Below are 26,386 nucleotides of genomic sequence, written 5' to 3' on the forward strand. Positions count from 1 at the left end.
ACACTGTAAAGCACAAGTGGTCGAAGCAGAGAAAAAAAATTGGGGAACTGTAGGTGGAGAATCAGAGAGCAGGACTAACCCAAGGATTGGGTCACAGGGCGGAGTCAGAGGTGTGGCCGAAATGCACAAAGCATCAAAACATTTTGTATTTATTTGGCATTTCACTGACCAGTTAAAGCTTATTATGTTATTTAATTCAACCAATGGATACACATGATTATTTAAGTTTTAATATGAGTTATTGACATTAAAATACATTCACAAAGTGGGATATGTTTCCAATCATAGAATATCCCAAATACGCTTAAAAGTGGAAGCACAAGCCATTTGTCTCCGAGCCATGGAGTTTCTGTCATCAGCACTTCTCCTCCTTTTTTCCACAAGAGCAGTTCAAACATGAATAGCATGATGATGGCCTCAGTTGCAGTTAACACTTCTGATCCAAATGAGGTAGGGCTGCTGCTGTTGCACAGGTTCAGAAGGCTGGTATTGTCTGTAGGCTATTTCTCTGGAATAACCCCTAGACTTCCTGTACTGTTGGTGGAACATTTTGACGATAGACAAATGTCCCAAATATCATGCAGAACCTTAAATCATTCGAACTCTGAATCAGCCTTCTCCTCAAACAAGGTAGTGGCATCAAAGAGCATGTCCAATGGGACCCTGAGACATACCCTGAAAGCCAGGTTGATCTAATCCAGGTGTGTCTTCTAACAGCTGCAGCCGCTGCAGATAAGAGCAGTGGGGCGGTGGTGCGAGGTGAGGAAGATAAGGGAAATTTAATAAATAAATAATTTTCCCTTTTGGCCGTCTCTCGAAATCCCCCCTCACCTGGCCCCACTGCCCCACCGCACTTACCTGAAGCAGCCGAAGCTGTCGTCTGAAGAACCAGAACCTTTTGGGTCTGGCGGCGCAGGGTACGCCTTAATCTCCTGGGTTCTCCTGCTTCAGCTAACAGAGACACGGGGACACTCTGTCGGCGTAAAAGATCAGATTTTATTAGCTGCAGCTAGTACAGTTGTCCAAGTAGTACACATGGTATGTTCTCAGGAGACTGCCACTTCACTCCGTGGCGTACAATTTTTTATAGTGTATAGAAGACATATACATTAACCAGAAAACACACCCAGCGCACACATCGAGAACCAATGAGGGAAGTTTAAGATAGGATAGAGCCAATAGAGAAGATTGAAAAACAAAGTATCGAGTAACCCTAAGAAGCCTCTCCTTCAACTGTGTTTGTCGCTCCTCCTTACGGGTTAATCTATTAACGTGTCCATAGCTGACTCGCAGGTGGCGAGATAGTATGTGTGTTTTGGAGGACAGTTGTGAAACGAGACAATACGAGCAGAAGACAGAGAAGGCCAGAAGTTAAGATAAAGTCAGAAGAGAATAGTGTGAACCAACAGATAGTTAAGACAGGGATCAGGGAAACCAGACAGGTATTAGTGTACTCGGCCAGTCCCTAACACCAGCTTTGTAAACAGAGGCAGAAGGTTATTTTGACACAATATTGCAGGAAAAGCAGAAAAGACTTCGTTCACCGTGCTGTCTGAGTGAGGGCAACACAAAATGGCGGCGGTTTACAAAATGGCGGGTCAATACGATCGAGATCGAAAATCGAATTTCCTCAGACCCTCCTTTTGCCAGAACTCAGGCAATAACATACGGACTCATGTTAATCTGAGTCGATGTCAATGGTCATGAGGTCATCAAGCTGTTGTTGCAACATCATTTTGATATTCTCTGTGACTTAGGGTTTGGGATGCACATAGTAGCACAAAGATCACAAATGGCTGGACCACAGTGCAGACAGAGACAACAAGAGAAAATGATGGCCAAAACCATTCCAAGGAATGTTAATACCTTCCAACCCCACTTGGACAGTAGTCCCCAAAACCACCCCAATAATGACCAATCTCCTTCGTCCTGATGAATCGACTCGGAAATTATGTGTAATTTAGAGATGGCCTGGTATACTGTTGGCGCGTCATCAGGTATATAAATACAGCAACTTGATTTGATCAATTTACAGACTCCACCACGATCTGCAAGAATAATATCTAAAGCAACTCGATTCTGTAATGTCATAAGACAATCCGCCTGTAGTTCCGCTGTAATATTACTCAAAGCTCCTACAGTGATGTCTATGGTAGTGTCTACTACACGAACCAGTTGCCTCATATTCCTACTGTTTGCCATAGGACCCCAAAAAGGAAGAAATCCTTTTAGGAAGTCTCCTCCCTCTTGTCCTGCTGTGTCTTTGGAATCAATAATCCCTCTGCCATATCTGTTTTTATGAAAATTTGAAGAAGCAGTATATGTAGGGGGAAGAAGGAAAGCTATATAGCAGGTTCCAGAAAAAACAGTCGGTAACCATGTATAGGCTCTATCATGACAGATGAAATATGTGCCCTGAGATGGTACTAACGGCAGCGAATTCTGAGATGAATGGATGTACGTATGGGAGCAAAAACTTTTTTCCTGTTCGGTGTTAGCAGTGTGACCATTTATTTGCAAACAGAAATTGCCTTGATGAGGTATAATGTTAATGTTGTAGACTTGTAAAGCGCACAGCTACCCCAGCAACGGGGCGTCCCGGCGCTGTAGACCGCTGGGGAACCCGTCCTGGCTATCCCTGTGAGATGGTCCCTTTCTGGGTATCTCCAAGGTGAAACCAGGCATCCCCGGCATCTGTGGGGGGCCGTTGTAGAGATGAGGCAAGCTTAATGCCCTGAGTTGCCGAGTGTGTTCCTGGTTAGAGTAGGTACCGAGGTGAGAATTATCGAGTCCGTTTTTGACCCTGGTCCACGACCCTGCCGCGTCGGGAATTGAACCCTGGTCCCTGGCCGATTCTCTGCTTACGGGTCTGCTGCCTCTAACTAGTGAGCCACACCTCTCCACAAGGTGGAGAGGTGTGTAATAGTGTAATAGTCCAAATTGGTGGAGATTTTCCCTGTTTAACCTTATCACTAAGACTAGTGATGTAATGGGTGACGTTCCAATTAGTGTATGCTTTTCTCTCATCAATAGAACTTTTACTATTTTCCATGATTTTAGCCATAGCTACCATTCCCTTTATCAACTAACTATGACTGAAATCTGGTCCATCAATAAAAGAACTGACAGGTCGTTTAAATTGGCTTTGATAGGCATTAGAGAAAATTACAAAATAAGCCCAAGCAGAACCTTCATAAGAGAACGGAAGGACTAAATATGGCATCCCTTTTTCTGTGGCCATGGGCATTAGTCCACACACCCACCAGTCGGTTGTATTAATCACTAATTGGTGTTGATGTAATAACTGGATAAAAGAGTTATTGTAATATTCGGTTCTTCGAATCAGTTCATGTTGAGGAAGTGTATGAAAAAGATGTGGAGAGATAGTGGAATAAGAAGGCACAGTGATAGAAGGAGGGACAACTTTTTGCTGCATAGCATGAACAATCCAACCTATACACGCCATTAAAATACACAATAATATGAAAATACATAAGGTTATACCACAACGACTATATACTATTTCACAGTAGTTCTTCATTTTTTCCTTTCTCTCTCTTTCTCCTAATGTAGTATCCATCTTCTAAGTGGATGCTCATGGCAATCTTCCTCAATCACTTGGTTATGATTATCTGCCGTCCTATGACACTGCACGTCCTGCAGACCTATTGTCACTTCTCAGGTCACAACCAAGACTCCTACCGTGACCCTGCAACCGGGATAGAAACTACATGGAAGAGAGAATTTCAAGTTTTCTTCTTCGATCTAGGTCTCAAATTATAACGAGCCTTATCAGGTACAGTCTGATCTTGAAACAATGTTCGTGGATCTGTGGTATTCAGACGAAGGTGCGGTGGTACAGCTTCCTGGAGAATGTCGTCGCTTTCTTTCTCTGACAATGTTCCATTCAAGTGTGCATCACTAAATGGTACAAAACGAGGAACCTTCTCGCTTTCAGAGTCTCTTATACCCTTGCGGACCCACTGATCGAAAGGCAAAGGCAAAGGCACCTTCTTGCAGTGCACACCGTGAATCCAATTCTTCTTTCGTTCAACTTTCACTGCTGTACGGGTTGTTAATAGCACCTGACGAGGCTTTCTCCAGCGAGGCTCCAAATTCTTCGTCCTTTGGAAATTCTTCACACAGACCCAGTCACCTGGTTGGATGGAATGACTCGAGTCTGTGGAGGCCTCGGGCAGGGCGCTCTGAACCTGTTGATGAGGAATACGCAATTTAGTTGTGAGGTCATGCAAATAATCAATCAACATCGGGAATGGTATATCAGAGTACTTTTTAGGGCGAGGGACTCCTCATACGTTAGCTGGGCGTCCGAAAACAACCTCATAAGGGCTAAGTCCCAAACGAGAATGCACAGCCGTTCTGGTGGATAAGAGAGCCAAAGTTAGGGCATCGGGCCAACTAAGGCCTGTACTGGCTGGTATTTTAGCCAGTTTAAGTTTTAGAGTGCCAATATAGCACTCCACTAGACCCGCTGACTGTGGATGGTTTGCCGCATGGAATTTTTGTTTGATGCTAAGACCCGCACAAACTTTTTGCATGACTTGGCCCACAAATTCACTCCCATTGTCACTCCAGACAATGCGCGGCAACACAAATCTATGAAAAAACTCCTTTAAAAGTTTTTTGGCTGTGGATATAGCAGTATTGTCTTTCAGGGGATATGCCTCTATCCATCTGGAAAAGGCACATACCACCACTAGAACATATTTGAGATTGTTGCATCGTTCCATGTGAATGTAATCGATTTGCAACACCTCAAATGGATAGGTCGGAGGAGCAAAATGACCTGCTGGAGTTGGGGTTCCTTTTCCTGGATTGTACATTAAGCAAATGATACAATGTTTCACTATATTTTCTGCACACTTCGGTATTCCCTCATTCTGCCATACTGGAGCCAAAAGCTTGCATATTCCTTTCGCACTTAGGTGGGCTGGACCATGCGCCATAGTAACTACAGGTAGTACATAGGCGTCTGGTAACAGCCAACATTGGTGCTCTGACAATTCCACCCAACAACCCATCTCATCTAACATTCCTGTACTTTCTTTCCACTTACTCAATTCTTTCTCTGTAACCTCTTCTTGAATTGATTTCACACTTTCTACTGTGTCTTCATACATTCCTCTTTCCCTGACCCAATTTGCAGGGCCCGCAACATACATGCGACTTGTAGCATCTCTGGCTGTCTTTTTAGCTACCTCGTCCGCAAATGCATTTCCACGACCAATATCGTCGGTAATCTTCTTATGCGCACTACACTTCACGATTGCTATCTGGGTAGGTAAAGCAAGTGACTCAAGAAGGTCAGTCACCAACTGACCATGTTGTATCTTAGTCCCATGGGAAGTAAGGAATCCCCTTTCTTTCCACAGACGTCCGAAATTGAACGCTACACCAAAAGCGTATTGGCTATCGGTATACACGTTCACTCTTTTTCCTTTGGATCACACACGCTCTAGTTAAGGCTATCAGTTCAGCTGCCTGAGCTGAGTTATGTCTGATGCGTGCTGTTTCCACGACTGTATGCAAGGTAGTAACCGAATATGCTGAAGTTGTCTCTCCATTAGGAAGCTTAAAACAAGAACCATCTACCCATAGCGTTCCATCCGGATTCACTAATGGCGTGTCTGTCAAGTCAATTCTACCTTTTGTCTCTTCCTCAGTACGGAGGAAACAATCATGTTGTTCTTGAACACCTTTCTCTTCTGGAAGAGGCAACAAAGTAGCTGGATTTAAAGTGTTACATCGTTTGATGTGTACGTGACTAGCCAAAAGCATCAGCTCATATCCAGTCAAACGGGCACTCGTAAGATGCTGCGTTTTTGTTCTGTTTAGCAAAGTATCCACTGCATGTGGCACCATAACAATGAGAGTATTATCTAGCACCACTCCAGCCGACTGACGAATAGAAATAGCTGCTGCTGCTGTCGCTTTAAGACAGCTAGGCAATGCTTTAGCTACTGGATCTAACGTAGCTGAGAAATACGCACATGGCCGCTGTTTGGCTCCAAATAGCTGCGTTAAGACTGACAACGCACAACCTTCTTTTTCATGAACATAGAGCGTAAAAGGTTTACTATAATCAGGAGTACCTAGTACAGGAGCAGAACACAGAGCAGCACGTTAGTCAGCAAAACTCCTCTGACATTCGTCAGTCCACGGAAGGGGCTGAGGCGTATCTTTCAAAGTGAGTGCCAACAAAGGTTTGGCCAACAGAGAGAAGTTAGGGATCTACTGCCTACAATAGGAAGTAATGCCCAGGAAGGCACGTACCTCTCTTTGTGTGGATGGCACAGACATTTGCGCAATTGCTTGGATACATTCTGGGGTTAATCGTCTTCCCTCCTTTGACGACCCAAGTAGGTAACCTCTCGACGAACATATTGTAGCTTAGAAGGTGAAACCTTATGATTAAGATCGGACAAGTGTCGCAACAATGCAACTGTCACATTCTTACATATTTCCTCTGAATCAGCAGCAATCAACAAGTCGTCCATGTACTGAATAAGAGCAGCACCAGACGGCAAAGAAAAAGCATCAAGATGACATTTCACAAAGCTTGACTATAAATAGAAGGACTTTCACAATAGCCTTGAGGTGCGCGCTTAAACCGGAAGCTTCGGCCTCCAAGAGAGAAGCCAAAAATATCTAAAGAAAGCATTTTTCAGATCGATAACAGAAAACCAAACCGCTGTGGAAGGTATCATTGTCAACAGTGCAGTGATATCTGGGACAACAGGAAACTGTGGTACAACAATTTTGTTAACCCCCCGAAGATCAATTACAAAACGATAAACAGGAGACCGAGAAGGATCAGTGCGTTTAAGAACAGGAAGAATAGGGCTATTACATATGTTTCCTCTCGTTTCCTCAACCACTCCCTTCTGAATCAAATCATGAATGATTTCCAAAAGTGCTTTTTCACCTTCAGTGGAAATTCTATATTGAGGAACGTGTGGCAATTCAGCATTCGGCTTGAGAGTAACAACATACGGTGGAATCTCAAGACAACCAACATCATTTGGACCCGTAGCCCAAAGCGTTGCAGGAAGAGAGAGCAATTCAGGTGAGAACTGGTCTTTAGACAAATATATTGGAGAAGTCAATCTTTGTCCTAGAGTAAGATATACACCAGAAGGAGAACAAGATATTGTGGCATGTATTCTTTTTAGTAGATCTAAGCCCAATAGATTCTCGCCGCAACCATTCATTAAGAGAAGCGGAGCTTCTAAATCATAAGGGCCAATTGAAATAGGCAAAGGGCCAGAGACCGGATTACGAACTGGGGCACCAGAAAAACCTACAGATACATTTGTTAAGCCAGACAAAGGTGCCCCAGGGAGTTTTGAATGAATGATAGAACTTCTCATCGCACCAGTATCTAAAAGAAATGGCTCTGAAACACCCATTGTAGTGACATTAACATAAGATCCATTCTGATCTACTGGAATCGACACAACTCCCTTACTATGTCCATGGCTGTCCTAGTTAGCATGAAGACCTTCATTATCGCCTTCAACTTAACAATCCTCATTGTAGTACTGTGTAGACCGAACGTTTTGCTGATCAAAGTAATTCACGGAATTTGGAGGAGGAAGGGAACGCTGTTCTTGAGTTAACATACCTCGACCTCTACCTCTGTTCACTGACTGGAGGCCAACACAACCTCGTGAAGCAGATGGTGTGCCATTACGCTGCAATAAAACCGGGCAACTATTCTTAAAATGACCTTCCTCCCTACAATAGGCCCATTGATTAGGACCTAACAAAGGTCGCGGAATATATGGCTCAGGTTTTTGATACACCCTCTGAAACTGCGGAGGCTGTTGAAACTGGGGCTGAGCATAACGAGGTGGATAAGCCTGTTGCAAGAGAACCTTAGTTTTTAATACTTTAGTCTTTTTCTCTTGCTTATCTTTTTCTTCTTTATCTCTATTTTCATAATACTGAGCAGTAGCCAATATCTGGGCTGAAGAAGAAACAGCCCATGAACTCTCGGAATCTTTCAACTTGTGTGACAGTTCGGGAAGCAGATTGAACACAAACTTATCCACAAATAATCGCTGTTCACCCTCCGTAGTCATATCCTGACCACTGTGATCAATGAATGTTTCTTCGAAACGAGTGAAGAAATCGGAGACACTCTCATCTTTTTTCTGTTTGCACGCGGCTAGTTTATCCCAGTTAACTCTCAAGGCAGGCATCATCGTTTTCATTAATGTAATAATCCTACCAGGGAGTTCTGAAATCAAAGCATCAGGCTTCGCACCACCCACTTGGTCTCTATCTGCGGCAGTTATAGCATCCCAATCTCCACCTAATTCTTGGGCATTAATCTCTTTACGAATTTTAGCCCATAATGCTTGTGGGACTACATTCCCCATTAACATCTCAATGTCTGCTAAATTCATGATACAGGCATCAACGGTCTGTGACAATTCTTTATAATAACCTGCAGGGTTCTTACGAGGATCCGGTAGAGACTGTTTAAGAGCCAAAACTTCAGATCTTTTCCAGGGAACATGTACCCATATACGCTGGAAGTGAGCAGGAATAGCTAGATTAGCACCTGCTGCAGGAACCTCTTCTCTCCATACTGGGGGAACCTCTCTCATTGGGTAATTTTTCAGTGTCAACCTAAATGAGGGATCGGAGTCGAGAAAAGTCTGAGAGGTAAATAAAGTTCTAAAGGTAACAAGTCGCTTTACGGCGTCCTCAACCTTGGAACCCACAATGAGACCCTTATCAAAATCAGCTTGAATTTCTAACAGACCCTGAGGAACCGAACCCAAATCCATATCCTCCCATCCTTTAACAAGAGTATCACACGTGACATTGAAAACATATCTCTGCGTAGGCGCATTCCACTGTGAGAAGGTAGGCATAATGTCGAGCACACTAAATTGGGGACCCTTCTCAATCCATTTACGAGCGAGAGAGTTTAACCTTTCTCGTTCTTCGGAAGCTGGGAACTGACTACGAGACTGTCTTCGAGAAAAAGACGGAGACACATTTAAAGCCTCAAAGAAGGGAGATAAAAGACCAGAAACCGTATCTGTGAGTCGTTTACGCATAGACGGAGAGTTGTTCATAAGGATAGGGGACAAGGTATTAGGCAAACTAATTGAAAAGGGATCAGTAATTGCCGGGGGAGCAGAGGGCAAAGAAGATGAAGGCAAAAGAGTCGAAGGCAAAGCTGGCAGAGGCGGCAATACTTGAGGGGGCAAATGTGGAAGAGCCGGAGCAAGCGGAGGCGCAGCTGGCGGCTAAGCAGGCTGAAACAACGGGGGTACATTAGCACCTTGTACATAGGGTGGAGGCAATCTCAATAAGTGAGACATCAAGGGATCTTCCTCTGAATCCTTTCTTTTATCGGAAGGGGAAGCTGGAAACATCGGATAGCATTTATCTATCGCCATATGATGCTGTCTCTCTGAAATTTCCATCGCGTTATCGACTTCATCATCTTTAAATTGTTGAGCAGCCTGTATAATTGTCATACCCTGTGTTTTCCTATCTCGTTTTTCTTGCTTAATTTTTCTCTGTTTGGCTTCCCTACACCAAAGGCAGAAAGAGTCAAACATTGCCGGCCGGGCTTTTCTTTTAAATAAAATAGCTTCCAAATTATCTAGTATGTCAGGCTCAAAACTACCATTTTCTGGCCATTTTAAAACACCATCATTCTTCGTGTATCGGATCCATGCCTCGTTAAAGGCAATGGGGCCAATACCATGTTTAGAATAGAGCTCATAAGTGGGAGTTCCAACCGAAGGAATCGGACAAGAGTCCTCCAGCCGGGAATCCCTATTACAACCAAAGCAACAAAGTTTCCTAAACTTAGTCAGACCAGGCATCGTTATTTCACTGGACTGTTCACAAACATCAAGGAGGTTAAATTATTCAACACAGCACAAATGTACTTACCCCTCGGCTTCGGTTATTGCAATACCCGAATCAAAGACCCAAAGAACCTAAGAACCAAAGAACCAAAGGACCAAAGGACCAAAGAACCAAAGAACCAAAGAACCAAAGGACCAAAGAACCAATGTGGGAGCGACCCACCAATACTTAACTAAGATGTCTTCTTACACCAACAGAGGCCCGTCTATCGTTTCGCCTTACCATACATCATCAAAAAGAGGGCCAAGGCAGGGCGGCAGTCAGGGCAGCAGTCGTCAGTAGCCGTCAGGAAGGAGTAACCACACTGCAAAAGACCTTCGGACCACTTTAGACATACAGGGGTCGCTTGACGTGGCTCGCGATTCCTCCAGAATTTTCCTGCGGGGTTCCTCAGGACCTTCAGGCAGAACCACTACCTCTGAAACCGCCCCACGTTGGACGCCAGTTGAAGAACCAGAACCTTTTGGGTCTGGCGGCGCAGGGTACACCTTAATCTCCTGGGTTCTCCTGCTTCAGCTAACAGAGACACGGGGACACTCTGTCGGCGTAAAAGATCAGATTTTATTAGCTGCAGCTAGTACAGTTGTCCTAGAAGTACACATGGTATGTTCTCAGGAGACTGCCACTTCACTCCGTGGCGTACAATTTTTTATAGTGTATAGAAGACATATACATTAACCAGAAAACACACCCAGTGCACACATCGAGAACCAATGAGGGAAGTTTAAGATAGGATAGAGCCAATAGAGAAGATTGAAAAACAAAGTATCGAGTAACCCGAAGAAGCCTCTCCTTCAACTGCGTTTGTCGCTCCTCCTTACGGGTTAATCTATTAACGTGTCCGTAGCGGACTCGCAGGTGGCGAGATAGTATGTGTGTTTTGGAGGACAGTTGTGAAACGAGAGAATAAGAGCAGAAGACAGCGAAGGCCAGAAGATAAGATAAAGTCAGAAGAGAATAGTGTGAACCAACAGATAGGACAGGGATCAGGGAAACCAGACAGGGATTAGTGTACTCGGCCAGTCCCTAACACCAGCTTTGTAAACAGAGGCAGAAGGCTATTTTGACACAATATTGCAGGAAAAGCAGAAAAGACTTCGTTCACCGTGCTGCCTGAGTGAGGGCAACACAAAATGGCGGCGGTTTACAAAATGGCGGGTCAATACGATCAAGATCGAAAATCGAATTTCCTCACGTCTCTGCCCACATAGTCTGCGGTGACCAATCCAGCATACAGTATACTTTGCCATGTCCTGGCCATCATGTATTGTTTGAGGCTGCAAGGTCCTGAGGTCTTCCGGAATGGCCATCAAGAATTTTCTGGCCATGTACCACAAAGCATGAGTGTACCTGCTGAGAAGGCACATCATGAACAATGATATGAAAGCCAAACTGGGAAAAATAACAATCTCTTTCCAAAGGCATCACTACATTTCCACAATCTATCAGGAATATTGGTCAGAAAGGCATTATGACTGACACGTTGATGCATGCACCACCAGGCTTCCAGGTGTAGGACTACTTGTCCGAAAATGAAGGTTGCCAGGGGCTGGCCTATGTTACCTGACAACAGGCCGATCGACCAGACAGCCACGCACGAATTAAACCAAGTGGCCATAAAGGTGCCCATAAAAGACTTGCTGAATGGCAATAATCGCTCAGTAGACTTTGATCCTGGTTGAAGGATCTCAGTTAGCAAGTTTGACTTGCTTTCCACAGCAGGCAATTGTACAGCACTTCTGCTGCCCTTGGCACAACTATTGTGAAAGATACTTTTTTCTGTTCGGGGCTCAGGCTGTGACTTTAGCTCAGTCTCTGGGGATGTTTCTAGCTTAATGGCATTTTGTTAATCCAGTTACACCTCACCAACAGCATAGTTAGGGGGGAGCATGGTGTCTGCCTCTTTATCATCATCTGTGTCACGGGGAACGTTTTGAATACCCTGAATGGGATCAGATATTGATTCAAATAAAGCTTCTAGCCTCTGATAGTACCGGTGTTAAGGCAAAGTTTGAGAAACAGAGATTGGCTGCAGCTGACTAGTTTTATGTCATTTGTAATTTCATAGCAGGAGATAGGCCAGGAGCAAGCTGTGACAGACTGGGGTCGGATACTGTTGTCGGAATAGAGACCTGAGCCGGAGTCAACATTCTCACCAGCATGAAAGCAACTAGTGTGCCCCCTAAGCTCAGAGTGGAAGCATGAACCAGCATCTAAATGGGCATGAACAAAGCCTCCACAAGGTCAGTAAGAGATGATCGAAGGTCCACCAGAAGAAGTTCAACTGGAGGCCTTCGTGTCTCAGTGTAGCCAAAGGCACCCAGAGGGGGCTAGAAGCATCCGAAAAAGATGCAGCTTAGCCTCCTTAAAGGCCATAATTTGCTGAGGGGTCAACAATGGCCAATGGAATTTGGAGCATGCCAGGACCAAATATCAGAGTTGGAAAATGCTTGTGGGTATAACCCTTTGAGTGAAGTCCCCATGCCATCTTCCCTTAATTTTGAATGACTGGATGAGTTCCGCTTGGCCTTCTTGCGCTTAAGACATGTCTTCGACTTTGACTTAGCAGAAGACCTTTAATGGGAACTGGACTTTATGGAGACCATGCATGTCTTCGACTTTGATTTAGCAGAAGACCTTTCATGGAAACTGGACTTTATGCGAGACTAACTACTTGGAGGGATTGTGAGCCGCTGTGCAACTCGCAGTGGGAGCGGAATCTTGTATTCGACTGCTGCCTCTTTTGTTCAGTGGTGCAGAGTTTCGTCTCCCACTTCTGGATCACCTTCAGGTGCATAAGGGCACATTTATTTCACAACTTTGAGTTGTGACCATAGTCCAAGCACCAAAGGTGCAGGCTGTGTAGATAAGTGATTGATATATGTTTCCTGCAGTCACAACATAGCTGCTTTAACCCTGTAATTTTCAGGGGAGTCGTTATCTCCGGAACAAGTGTGGGGTTAAGTTTTTGGATATCGTTGGAAAACTGACAAAGTTAAAGGAGTGGAGGTCCAAATTGCATTGAAGGCCATGTAAATAATGGAGGAGGACTCCTGAATGAACAATTTAATGAGGAACCACACAGTGGATTGGTAAATACAATATCTAACCTGAAACTCCAATGTATAATACGTTCAATTAACTGCATGCATAGCTCATCTACAAATAAATTAAGAAATGCATACTTCAAGTTCATGAACCAACATCCTTATTTACTTAATGATAATTCAAAGCACTTTAGGGTCTGAAACCACACCAGCCCACTGCCATATAGGGTAACAATGAATTATTTAAGTCCCAGTTGTGGCCTTTGACAGTGTGGCGACTACTGAACAAAATGAAATTCATTCACAAAACACACTCGGAGACCTTTCCTTGTAGAAGGCTTATGAGTCCATTTACAAGAGAATATATTGGTCAGTGCATCGTAGTTTCAGTCTCTAGGCATCTAATAAGTACTTGAGACCATCCTCAGGACAAAGTGTCAGACATAATTCACATTAAGGGAGAGGTGTGGTGCAGCGGCAAGGGCGGCTGACTCCAGAGCACAGAGCTCGTGGTTCGATCACCACACCAGCGGCAGCTCAGCTCAGCACCATGTGACTCTGGGCAATAGCTCACTTAATCTCCCCGACGGCCCCCAGCGCCTTGAGACCCTTAGGGGTGAGTATTTCGGCTTGACGAATACTGGATTTAGAGTTCCCTAAATGAAGTCTATCTTGAAGGACAAGGTGCAGAAATATAACAAAAAGTTAAGCTTTACTATTGTGACTTTTGATAAGATAAATATGACATGAAGAATTTTTGGAAGTATCCCACCGCCTTAGCGGAGGAGTCGCCACTGCTCATTGATAAATGTTCACTTAGCAGCAATTTCGGCATACAGAAAATCATCACAGCAACCCCTTTTTCATGATTCCCTTAATCAAATTTTTCTTGAAAGACTCAAAAGGTCTTCTCTCCAATCAAATAACCTTCACCTCCGGAGAAACTAAACTTATTCCTTTCAAAATTAACGGGTCCATCCTCTGAACCAAGATATAAATCATCCATACAACATCTGCAATGGAAGACTGCCTTTTTGATAGAAAATACCTCAGCATTCAGTGTTAGTGAATTAAAACTTTTTCTGCGATACAATCTGTTACTTACAGTTTTTCACAATAGGGTAGTGTTAAAAACTCATCCTTCCTTTTTATTGAAAGTAGACAATGGGCCAAGAGACCTTGGCAAAAAAGGCCCTAAAGTGCTATGTGGAGAGATCAGCAATAGGGGTAGCTGCGGGATTTTGGGCCATGCTTGGCCCTCATCAATGGAAACCTACCAACCATAGACATATTTGAAAAGTAGACAACCTGAGGATTCTAGGGTGGGGTGCCGTGTGTGAATCCCATGAGGTTTTCTTACCCACAATGCCCTGCAAACCTCAAACTTTGCCTGAGATCACACATTTTTCTTACATTTCTGTGAATTAGGCTCCAGGAATCTGCAGGACTGCACAGATTTCCTACAACCCAGCATTGCCCCACTTGTACAGATAGAAATGTTGCGTCACTTCTGTGGTTGGGCCTAGTGCCAGCGACAGGAATGGATCAAACTGAGGTCAATGGGAGTCCCCTCGCAAGGGGTTATTTCGACACCCTGGAGTCCTTGGGAGGACAATAGCCAGCTGAAACTTGCTGGAGTTCAGGACTAACATTCCCACAATGATCTAGACCATTTATCTTTGAGCGATCCCTTGGCGGGCCCGATGGCCAGTGATTCTTCGGTTCAGGGGGTGTGGTTTACCTGCAGGGTACTAGTTCATCTAGTGCAAGGGAGTTTTGGAGTTGCATTTGGCTTGACAAAGGGTTCCTCTTTTCTTTGAAACTGGTCTCTTGTATGGGACGAGTAGCAGTCATGCAGTTGCAGGGTGGTTGCTCCCGGTGCAGTTTATCATGCCTTTGCTTTGAGCAGGTCCAAAAGTAGCAGAGTCTGGTCTCTTCTTTGCCCTTGGTTGTTTTTTGAACAGATGTGAGGTTCTGGTGCCAGAGGAGCCCCTTAAATCCTAGATTTAGGGGCAATAGGGATGTGATTGCTAGTAGCCAATGGGCTGCTAGCCCCAGTGGCTAATCTGCCCATGAGTTGACTACTTTCTGTGGAGTCTGGCACCTTTTCTACCCAGAAGCCTCGATTCCTCCACTTTTATAAATGGCAGAACCATTCTTTGGCCCTAGGGGTGTGGCTAGCCTTCTGGGGATGTAAGTCTCCTGGCTATCTAATTTTCCCACCTGTACAGGTTGCAAATGTGCCTGGGGCAGGGAGTTGGCCATTTCCTCCTCTGGGAGGAAGCCTGATTGCATATATGAGGAGGCAGGAGCTTTGAAGCTCACTGCCTTGATGTGCCACTTAACTAACCATCCTGACAGGGAGGGAGGTGACACCTCCCATCCAGGCAGGCATTCGTTTCTGTCTCCTGAGAGAGTTCACACCTCTTTGCAGGGGGTTAGATTCCTGTCTTGGTGGCAGCAGCTTTAGGCTGTCAGTCAAGACACAGGAAGGTCTAGAGAAACCAGGTAGGCAACCTCTAGGGTAGCCACCAGGGTACCAGATCAAATCCGACATGGGACACATGTCAGGTTTCATGAGACAAAATGTTTGATACCAAACATGACATTTTTCAATGGGATCATAATGGATCTGCTAACCACAGGATATCCAGGTGCCAGCCCATTTTATCCTTTGACACCCCTGAACATTCATAGTAGCCCCTAATAGAGGAAGATTACTATAGGGACAGATATGTTTGAACTTTTATGTTTACACCTTTAATATAATGCACCCTGCCTCCTGGGCTCAGGAGGCCTACCTTAGGGGTGACTGACATATATTAAAAATAGTGCAGTTTGCTTGCCACTTATGGTGAGAACAAAATCGAGTTAGAGCAGTTTGCTCTGCTCATGCAATCTGCATTGGCAAGACTGCTGTAATCTTTTTACTCTGGTTACTCAGTGTGGCACAGTAGTGCTTTAGGCCCTGGTGACCCCTTTAACCATCATGCTCTGGGTACTACTGGTACTACTTACCAGGAATTTATAAGGGGGTTAAAGTTCTTGCCAATTGGGGCTACCAAGTCACATGCATCATATTTTAGGAAAAGATCACTGGAACTTGAGCCTGGTTAGCAGGCTCTAGTGCTCTTTCAGAATCAAAAGCATCAGTATGGGAGATGAAAGTGTGGAGGTGACCACACGAAAAAGGGCACTTTCCTACATTGTCAAACCTCTACAGTTTGAACCTGCCATCTTTTTGCAGAGTTAGAGGGAGAGCTTTTAGACCCACTTGTCATATTATAATATTCAATTAAGCTACTGTGTACGCACAGGACATTTTACTCACTTGGGCATTAGTTCATGCCTTCACCGTCCACCCTCATGGACTAAGAGCCATTATATGACTATTTACACACTTTACACACTGAACCCAGTTGCGTAGCTCATTGTTTTTCTCCAATGATTCAGTATGGGAAAAGTACTGCCCTCAAACAAATGTTCCGCACCACATATCTCGCCACCACTCTCCAACTCATTGCCACCCTCCAAGCTGGGTCACAGAAAGGACAAAGGAAGGTGTAGCGGAACACCAAAAACAGTTCTGGAGGTAATGTCCATCTAGAATTAAAGTTCAAAAGTGCTGTTTCAAGGAGCTAGTTCCTTAATGTGGTTAATGTGCAGGAGTGTCAGTATTTCTTTTTCTTTATTATTCATTGTACTTAACCATGATTTCAATCTGTATTGGTGCTCCATTTATCATTATTTATTTACTTGAATGTACATGCATTTTAAGTGGGTTGTGTCAATATAGATTTCACTATCCTTTCTGTGCTCTGGTGGTGGCCCTGTAGCTTGTTTTCATTGCAGGCAGGGGCAAGTTAAAACATGTGAAGCAAACATTTGTAAAACACAAAGGTTGGAAATATGTGTACATGAAAGTGTTTCCTTTTTGAGAGGCATGTATGTGTGTGTGATTGCGTGGATGAATCAGGAGTAAATGTGAGAATAACTCAGTAACTAAGGGCCTCATTGCGAGTTCAGAGGTAAGGGAACCACAATGGAAGCAGCCTTGGATTCCTCACAGCACAGTTGGCGGTCCGTCCGCCAAATTACGGTGCTGGCGATCTGTTGAAGGAAAAACTGCCGGAGTCCTGCCGATGCCGCTTGCCATTCTTAGACCACCACAACAGCAGTAGGGAGAAAACAGCTGTCAGATGGCGGGATAGACAAGTTCACTGCCGTCAGAGTTACGAGTTGGCTTTCCATCGAGCCGACTGTGGAGAGAAGACTGCCTGCTTTGAGTCAGCTGAAACGAAAGAATTGAGGTGCATACCAACCCATTTCCTTTTCTTCCCTCCAGTCTCCTATGTGGCTCCCTTCCTCCAGGTCCCCCCTTCACAGCAGCATCTCGACTCCAAAGAAAACGACCCTGTTGGCACCAAACTCCAAGTAAGTCCATTTTGCACTATTTATCCAGTGACTGGGCTGGGCACATCTGGTCAATTCTGCAGCAATGGGAAATTACTCGTAGTAGGTATGTTTTCACATGTGTCATGCATATGTGTACATTTAACACTTGTTAAATCAAAATGTACACACCTGCATCAATACATATGATAAAATATTCCCCACCAGCAGAAACATCCCAGCTGGTCCAGCAGTGACATCGTAATATGGAGGACGGAGACCGCTGCTGTGGTGGTATGGCAGTAAGACCATCGGACTCGTAATCAGACCCTAATTATTTGATAGGATGCGTGCATAAATGGATGAATGAGTGAGTAAATGGAAAACTGATTAAGAAATTCATGGATGAATAGTCGATTAAGGGAGTGGATTGCTGGATGGATGGATGGATGGGTGAATGAATGAATGAATGAACGAATGGGTGAATGCATTACTGAACTAATGGGCGAGTGAGTGATTACATAGATAGATGTAAGCAAGGCACATGGATCTTACAAGCCTCAGACAACAATAGTGATGTGAGAAAAAAAATCTGTAAGTAATCATAGTGGACCATTTTAAGGATCACACATCCTAACTGCGTCTGCAATAAAGTGGTCATAACGAAAAGAAATCGGCATTTAAATGTACAGATACCCAGTGGTGGCTCCTCGAGGGAGTGCTGCGGGGCGGAGGGGGAGGGGGAGGGGCAGGGTGGGGGGTAGTAAACTCCGGGATTGGGCCAAACAAAGTTGAGTAAAGAAATAAATAAACAAAACAAATTACATTGCATGCGCTGCAATGCCAAATCGGCGATGCAGCGCGCAATGTAATTTGTTTTATTTATTTCTTTCTTTACTCAACTCCGTTCGGCCCAATTCCGGAGTTTACTACCCCCATCCTACCCCTTCCCGCCCCATCTCCCCACAGAACTCCCTTGAGGAGCCGCCACTGCTTGCTCCTGCTCCTGACAGAATGCTTGACGATTGTCAGTGAAGTTGAGAGTTTAAGATATGGTATCTGTATCAAAAAATAGATTATTGTAAGGCTGAGAGCTGCACTGACGACAGTGGAAAGACAGAGGCCCAATACAAACCTTATGCACCAACATTTCTGTTTGTCATTATGTTTCTCCTATTTAATTTAGGACAATCTGCCTTCAGTGAGTGGAATGCTCCAATAGTTTTGTAGCCCTTTTGCTCTGGATATATACTAGTTTCTCTCGTGATAGGTCCTTAGCCTGTGTCTCATACCTGTATCTTGGGTACGCAGCCTTTAAAAGTCAGTATGGCCCTCAGCAGTGTATGTCTGCACATGTATGTCAGTTCTCACAAAATACATATATTTGTATACAAAACCATACTTCTTGAAAACCTAAACTGTTAAGCTGTACATTATTAATTTCAGTAATCGTCAACACATTATTTCTTGCAGGTCAAAGCAATCCACAACATTTTGTAAAAAAAAAAAAAAGGTCACACTTTCCAAAAACTAAACGCTGATCTACATGATTTATTTAAAACAGTGGAAACAAATAAACCAACAGAGACAACCTCCCAAGGGCACAATTCCAGTTTGCCGACGCAGGAGGAGTCATGCCATAAATATCAGATCCATTAATAGCTATACATACTCAGGTTTGACTCAACACCAACCCTCTCCCACCTGCAATCCTGGCCAACTAAGCCATATTAGTACCCTGAGAGCATGATGCACATTTATGTGGATACATTCATTTAATGTGTACATTTCTGATTTCATCTGGAACTCACAACTGTACATTTAAAGTTGACAATGCATAAGTAGAGACAGCTTCAGAGTGTGTGTTCTCCAGACAATGTGAGAATTAAGGACGCCAGCACACAAATTAAATATTGCAGCATAAAAGTGTTCAATAATTTTCAACCTATTAGTGGTATTTAACACAAAGTTTTTACCTCAAAGTAACAGAGTTGAGAAAATCCTTCAAAGGCTTTGATGTCAAGTTTTTCTTTTGGTCTTCATCTTGAAACTCTCGAGGTTCATACTGTGTACTGGCATTTCTGGGGAACGTCCTAAATCAGTGGATGATATGTGAATAGAAGTAAATGCATGTGCACAGCTTGCAATAGTCTTCATTTCAGGAAAGGGTGATTGTATGATCTAGCCAATTAAAGGTCAATTAAAGTAGCTAATCTATTAGCTGGGAGACTGCAGAGTATCAAGAAAGAACAATGTTATGACTCAACAAACCCAATTACGTAAGGGCTCATTTCCTTTGTGATAATAGCATTTGCAATTCGATAAAAACAGTGTAAGTCTGCAAAAAGAATACATCATGCCAAAACTGGGAATGTGTTGGTCCTTTCACAGTCATCTAACTTGAAGAGAGTACATATCATTACTGTAATATACATTTGAAGGCAAATGTATCACTTTTATATTGTTCTGAGGCAATTATTTTTTTAAATACTTTAGGGAATTCACTAGCTAATCAATAGACTCTCTAGTCTTGTAATACATAGGATAACAATGTAAGGCATTCTATTTCTCCTATCCCATATGTGCCCCAGTATAAAGTAACAGTTTTTGCATTTGTAAATTCAAGTAAACAACACCTGTAGGGCCACGTAATAAGAATTAATCTATTTTCGATCTATTTTCAAATTGCACAGGTAAAGTTCTCTATTGTGTAGCTTACTTTTTTTTCCATGATGACACAAGTGGCCTGGATCAATGAAGAGCATATATCCAGGGAGTCTTTGCAGGGATTTAGTTCTGGGCACAAGAATCCCAAAACTTTCAGGCGAACCCAACAGATATTTATGATATGCGTGTCTAGCCTGTTATACACCTGTGATCGTTAATCCCACAAAACAGGATTATCTGCAGTGATGACATTCTGAGTGAATAGTGTTAGTGGATTTATTACATTAAAGAACAAGTTACTTACCTTCAGTAACGCATTAAATAGTAGAGAAAATATCTTGCTGCCGATTTCTTACCTTTGAATTTCCCAGGCGTCAGACTGGATCAAGAAACATTTGCTTGAGCAGTACTCCTGTGCACCATCGAGTGGCTCCATTCCGCTCCGGGTGGTGGCATTGGCGCTGGATATGACGTTGCAGGCATCTATATAGGCTTCACCCATGTGCGCGTACGTCAGGTTTTTTTTTACGACTTTCCATGTGACGAGTGCAGAGCCATGAATTAGACTTAACAGTGTGTCCTCAAACTAGGGCCCTGAAAAGTAAATCAACCCTAGCTCTAAACTGTGTCCTCAGTGGGAGGCATGGGTTGGTCTATAAGGAATCTGCAGCTAGATAATGTCTCCACCAGATAATCCATTACTGAAGGTAAGTAACTTGTTCATCTGATAAGAGACTTCTAGCTGCAGATTCCTTACCTTTGAATAGATATCCCAGTCATACCATCCTGGCTATGGGCTGCGGACAAATTACTAGACTAATAAAAATGTACGACTGAACTGGTGAAATGCCCGTCCCTGCATACCTGAATGTCCAGAAAGTAGTGTTTGGCAAATGTGTGCAGAGATGCACACATTGCTGCCTGCCAGATAAAGGGACTGGAACACCACAAGCCAACGCCGTGGTTGCAGCTTTTCGCCTGGGTCCATAAGCCCTGAATAGGCTGCTTTTTAGCAAGGGCATAGCAGATCTTAATACAGAGAACAACCCAAAGCAAAATGGTTCGTTTCTGAACTGCCCAACCTTTTTTAGCTCCCACATATCCAATGAAGAGTTGGTAATTCATCCAGAACTTTTGTGTGGTCAAGGTAGCACAAGGATGCTCTTTTTGGGTCCAGACTATGGAGTCACTCCTCTTCCTTAGAAGGATGTGGAGGAGCATAAAAGGTGGACAGTGTGACTGACTGACCCAGATGGAATAGGGTCACCACTTTAGGTAGCAAAGAGTCCCCAGTAGGAAGCACCACCTTATCTGGAAATATCATAAGATAGGGAGACTTGGATGATAAAGCCTGCATCTCACTCACCCTCCGGGCAGATGATATTGCCACTAGAAATGCTGTCTTGATGGCAAGCAACCAGAGGGGACAATTATGTAGCAGCTTAAAGGAAGCAAACATGAGTTAAGTGCGAACCAGGTTCAGATCCCACTGAGGTATTATGAACGGCATAGGGGGAAACATAAGTACAAGCCCTTTCAAAAACCTGCTCACAATAGGGGACTTGAACAAAGAGTACGAACCCAAAGTTATTAATTGGGATATAATCAGATATTCTCAACTGTATCCCCCTCCAAAATGAGACTATTCTGGAGCACTCCCATAATGTATGTATCAGTGTGTACATCCCCTTGAGCATCTGTCTGTCATACTTCTGTTCACAACAAATAGCCATGTTTCGGTGAAGTATGTCCCATAAAGTATTTTGAGCTGGATCAAGCAGAGGTTAGCCCTTATCAGCACCTCCCTTGGATGCTGACATGCTTCCCTCATTCGTCATCCTTCAATTTGCCGAGATCTCTCTCCCATCTGTCCCGCAGCTTTGAGAGTGGAGGTGAGAAGGGGGGCAGGGTCCTAGTGGCAAGTAGGGTATTATATATAACTGAATTAGCATGCCTCTGTAGTGGGGTGCTCAGCACCCTGTATTCTAGAGAACTCTCATCCAGTACCTCAGGTTTGGGCCTATTTAGCCACATAGGAGGTACCTAATTTGTATACATCTTAAACATTAGCTTCCTGTTAGTTCGTACTGGGCTTGAAGTGCCTCAAAGGTGATTGGCCCATCTGCCGACCTCACGTCCTCCAGTTTGAATAACCTCAGGAGGTCTCAGGCTCCAATAAGGGTGTTTCTATGGTGAGCCATGAGCCGGCCCTGCCATCCAGTACACTTCATGGCTTCCTGCCTGGGCTTGATCATCTTCACGGTGAGGGTTGGTAGCGTCGTCAGTTTTCCTTTGCTGCAGATCCACCTGTTATATCTTCCCATGCCCGTCATCTTCCTGTCTGAGTACTACCAGCTGTGTCACCCAGTAATATAGTCGCAGGTTTGGCACTGCAATGCCCCAGTCAAAGGTTTTCCTAGTAAGTACAGACAATAATATACAGAGGGCCCTGCCATCCCAAAGTTTTAGCAACGTCATGGCCTCAATCCGCACGGCCAAGTAAGGATAAAGTTAATCTGTGCCAGTGTCCCACTTCTTTTCTAAAGCTATCTAGCAACCTGCCCAGGTTTTTATCAAACAAGAGCGATCTGTCCTTGTCCACATATATGCTCAGGTACTGGAAGCTTCCCTCTGAAATAGGGATCAGATTGTGCCATTTGGCCCTTGGTGTCCACCAGTGGCTAGAGACATGATTTATCATCATTTATGGGCAATCTGGAGGCCCCAAATATTTCAAAGATCCCCGATACTCGATTTTTGGATTTCTCTGGGTCAGCCAAATATAGCAAAACACCGTCTGCATAGAACAAGACAGCATCCTCCAAATCGTGGTCCCAGTACAGGCTGCGTAATACAGCATCGCAGGGTATCCAATTTGCAAGTGGCTCCACCAAGCAGATACAGGGGACATCCCTGTCTTGTCCCTCTCCCCAGGTCGAATTTGGATGATACCGTACCAACCACCCGGCCGTGGGCCACGGGACAGGTGTATATAAAGCTAATCCATATTCAATCAATCAATCAGGATTTATAATGTGCTGCTAATCACCAAATAGGTTATCCAGTCACTTGCAGGTCCAGGAGGCTTATTCAAAGAGCAAGGTCTTGAAGGACATTTGGAAATCTGGAAGTGAGGTGATGGTCCAAAGTTATGTAAGGAGGCTGTTCCAGGTCTTTGCTGTGATCAATCAATCAATCAATCAATCAGAACATTTGTAAAGCGCACTACTGACCCATGAGGGTCTCAAGGCGCTGGGTGGGGGGAATGGTGCTACTGGTCGAATTGCCAGGTCTTGAGAAGTCTTCTGAAGGTTAGCAGGTCCTGGGTCTGTCGTAGGAGGATGGGGAGGGTGTTCCAGATCTTGGTGGCAAGATGGGAGAATGATCTGCCGCCGGAGGTCACTCTTCGGATGTGGGGGACTGTGGCGAGGGCAAGGTCGGCAGAGTGGAGCTGGTGGTTGGGGGTGTAGAAGGAGAGTTGTCTGTTGAGGTAGGCTGGTCCGGTGTTGTGGAGTGCCTTGTGTGCGTAGGTGAGGAGCTTGAAGGTGATCCTCTTGTTGACGGGGAGCCAGTGCAGGTCTCTCAGGTGGGGTGTGATGTGGCTGCGGCGAGGGATGTCGAGGATCAGGTGTGCAGAGGTGTTTTGAATGCGTTGAAGTTGGTTCAGGAGTTTGGCCGAGGCTCATGCATAGAGGGCGTTTCTGTAGACCAACCTGCTGCTGACGAGGGCCTGGGTGACCGTTCTTCTTGTTTCGATGGGGTTCCACCTGTAGATCTTGGGGAGCATGCGGAGGGTGTTGAAGCAGGAGGACGAGACGGCGGTGGCCTGCTTTGTCATGGAGAGGGTGGAGTCGAGCATAAACCCCAGGTTGCGTGCGTGGTCGGTGGGTGTTAGTGCTGTTCCCATTGTGGTCGGCCACCAGGAGTCGCCCCAGGCCGAGGGGGTGGAGCCGAGGATGAGGACTTCTGTCTTGTCCGAATTTAGCATGAGACGGCTGTTCTTCATCCACTCGGAGACAGCTTTCATTCCTTCGTGGAGGTTGGTTTTGGCGGTGAGGGGGTCCTTGGTGAGGGAGAAGATCAGCTGGGTGTCGTCAGCATAGGAGATGATGTTGAGGTTGTGCAGTCGGGCGACGTGTGTGAGTGGTGCCATGTAGATGTTGAACAATGTCAGGCTGAGGGATGAGCCCTGTGGTACGCCGCAGATGGGGAGAAGAAGCATTCTCAACTTCTGCTTTGGTAAATGGGAAGGGGGGGAGTAGGGGCCAGAAAAAGGGAGGCAGAGCATATTCATTTCAACAGTTGGTGGATGTTCAGGAGGTGGTTAACGTAGGATGGTCCTTGGTTGTGTAGAATCTTGTGTGCATGGGTCAGCATCTTGAATTGGTCTGAAGTCTCTGTAGGAGGTGTGAGGTGATTCCTACCTAGAGGGCACTGCCATAGTCCATGGAGCTGATGATGAGGGCCTTTGTCACAATGCATTTCATGTGTAGGGGTAGCCACTTGAAGATCTTATGTAGCATGCGTAGAGTGAAGAAGCTGGCGGAGGAGTCAGCGTTGATCTGTGATTTCATGGTGAGCTTGTTGTTAATGATGATTCCGAGGTTTCTGGAGTGGTAGGAGGGAGTGGGTGCGGGTCCTAGGTCTATTGGCCATAGGGAGTTGTTTCATGTGTTGCTGCTGTTACTGAAGATCAGTACTTCAGTCTGGTCTTTGTTCAGCTGCAGTCAACTGTTCTTCATCCACGCTCAGAATGATGGGCCAAAGTCCATTCGCTCCAACAGGGCTATTAGATAGGACCACTTCAAGAATTCGAAGGCCTTGGAAGCATCGAGGACCAACATTGTCACTGACTCCCATAATCGACCCTTCCAGGTCAGACAGCCAAAGACGCATCTGAGATTGTGTTTTGTTGATCTGTAGGCCATGAAACCTGATTGATCCGTGTCCACAATGGTATGAATCACGTGCATCAAGCCTTTAGCCAACACCTTCCCTAAGACTTTCATCTCAACGTTGAGTAGTGACATTGGTCTACAGGATGAACAGAGTTCAGGAGGCCTGCCTGGCTTGTGAATGAGGACAATATGCACCTTTTGGAGGTCTGCATGCAGTTCTCCTTGTGACTTCGCTTTCAGAAGCATCGTTTGAATGGGTGCCACCACAGGATGTTTAGGACCCGGTGTCTTTCCCCCTTACAGTTGTCTGAAGGTTTCTACTGTGTCTCGTTCCTGTATGTCGCTCTTGAGTGACATTGATGCCTCCCTCCCCAGTTTTGTATTTGGGATGTCCATGAAAGAGTCATCAAGCTCTCCAGAGCGGCTATTTTCCCACCCCTGGGTGTACGCCCCCTCGAAATACTCCGTGAAGGCCTGCACTAGCTCTGGGGCTGTCTCTACTGTGTTGCCCCCTCCGCTCGTATTCTTGGTACCCACATACAGCCCTCCTCTCTCTTTGCCAGCCATGCTAGCAGTTTACCTACATTATTCCCCACCTCCCATAGTTTGTGTTATTTGGCTCTGAATAGTGATCTGGCTTCCTGGTGTGGAAGTCTATGGTATTCTCCTCTCGTGGACTCTATCTGGAAAGCCAACCTCTCATTCGGATGCTCAAAATATTGTGCCACTCTAATAGTTTGTCCTCTAGCTCTCTATAAGCACGCTCTCTCTCCCTCCATTTCCCTATATTGTGGGCACTTAGTTGCCCTCATATCACTATCTACATGTTTCCTGCATGGTAACAACTGAGGAGACCTACCTCTCGTTCTCCTTAAAGTATGTCTCCGTGGCCTCCTGGGAAAATCGCTTAGTCAGCCAATCCATTAAGAGCCATGGATCCTTACGACATCCAGGGGCCGCATGCAATATTGGTTCTGTCAGCTGTGTAATCGTCCAAAATTCCCCATGGCAGATAGCATATGCTCCTACACCTCCCTGTCTGCCCAGCTGCGACCAATAAATACTCCGGTTAGGACACTGATTGCATTGCATTTGCAGCATAGGAGTATTGTTTCTCTCCTGGGTGTGTGACTCACCAAGGGTCTTCCAGCCCCAGAGCTGCAAAGACGCTGCTCAGCCTGACATCTTCCTTGGGCTGTTCCTCCCCTGGCCATCCTGTCTAGCTCTCCATTCAGGGTGAGGTTAAAATCTCCACCCACTACTAGCAACGCATCAGGGATTGCCATGATCCAGTTCTAAATTTTCTTGAGGCCCATTGACTGGAGTCCAGTCGGGGGGTACCAAGATGCCACATATAGCCTTTCGCCCTGCCAGGTACCTCCTGTGGCAACCCTGGGGGTCTGCCCATGTCTTGTTCACTTGGTATGGTATAGATTTGCAGGCCAATATGCAGGTACCACA

At 45.0% G+C, this 26,386-nt stretch overlaps 1 protein-coding gene across 3 annotated transcripts in view; it reads right to left on the minus strand.

The window, feature by feature from the left end:
• DNAI3 (dynein axonemal intermediate chain 3) overlaps positions 1-26,386 on the minus strand; it is a 958,656-nt gene that overhangs the window by 594,967 nt on the left and 337,303 nt on the right. For all 3 annotated transcript variants that reach the window (XR_014960642.1, XM_085602077.1, XM_085602078.1), the window contains one exon: positions 19,337-19,453. Coding sequence is in view for 2 of the 3 variants with exons in the window: in XM_085602077.1 (XP_085458203.1) it covers positions 19,337-19,453 (117 nt within the window). In the remaining variant the exon portion in view is untranslated. The remainder of the gene's footprint in view (positions 1-19,336; positions 19,454-26,386) is intronic.

This window comes from Triturus cristatus, chromosome 4_2 (assembly GCF_964204655.1).
Source record: "Triturus cristatus chromosome 4_2, aTriCri1.1, whole genome shotgun sequence".
In the NCBI taxonomy this organism is placed as follows: Eukaryota; Metazoa; Chordata; class Amphibia; order Caudata; family Salamandridae; genus Triturus; species Triturus cristatus.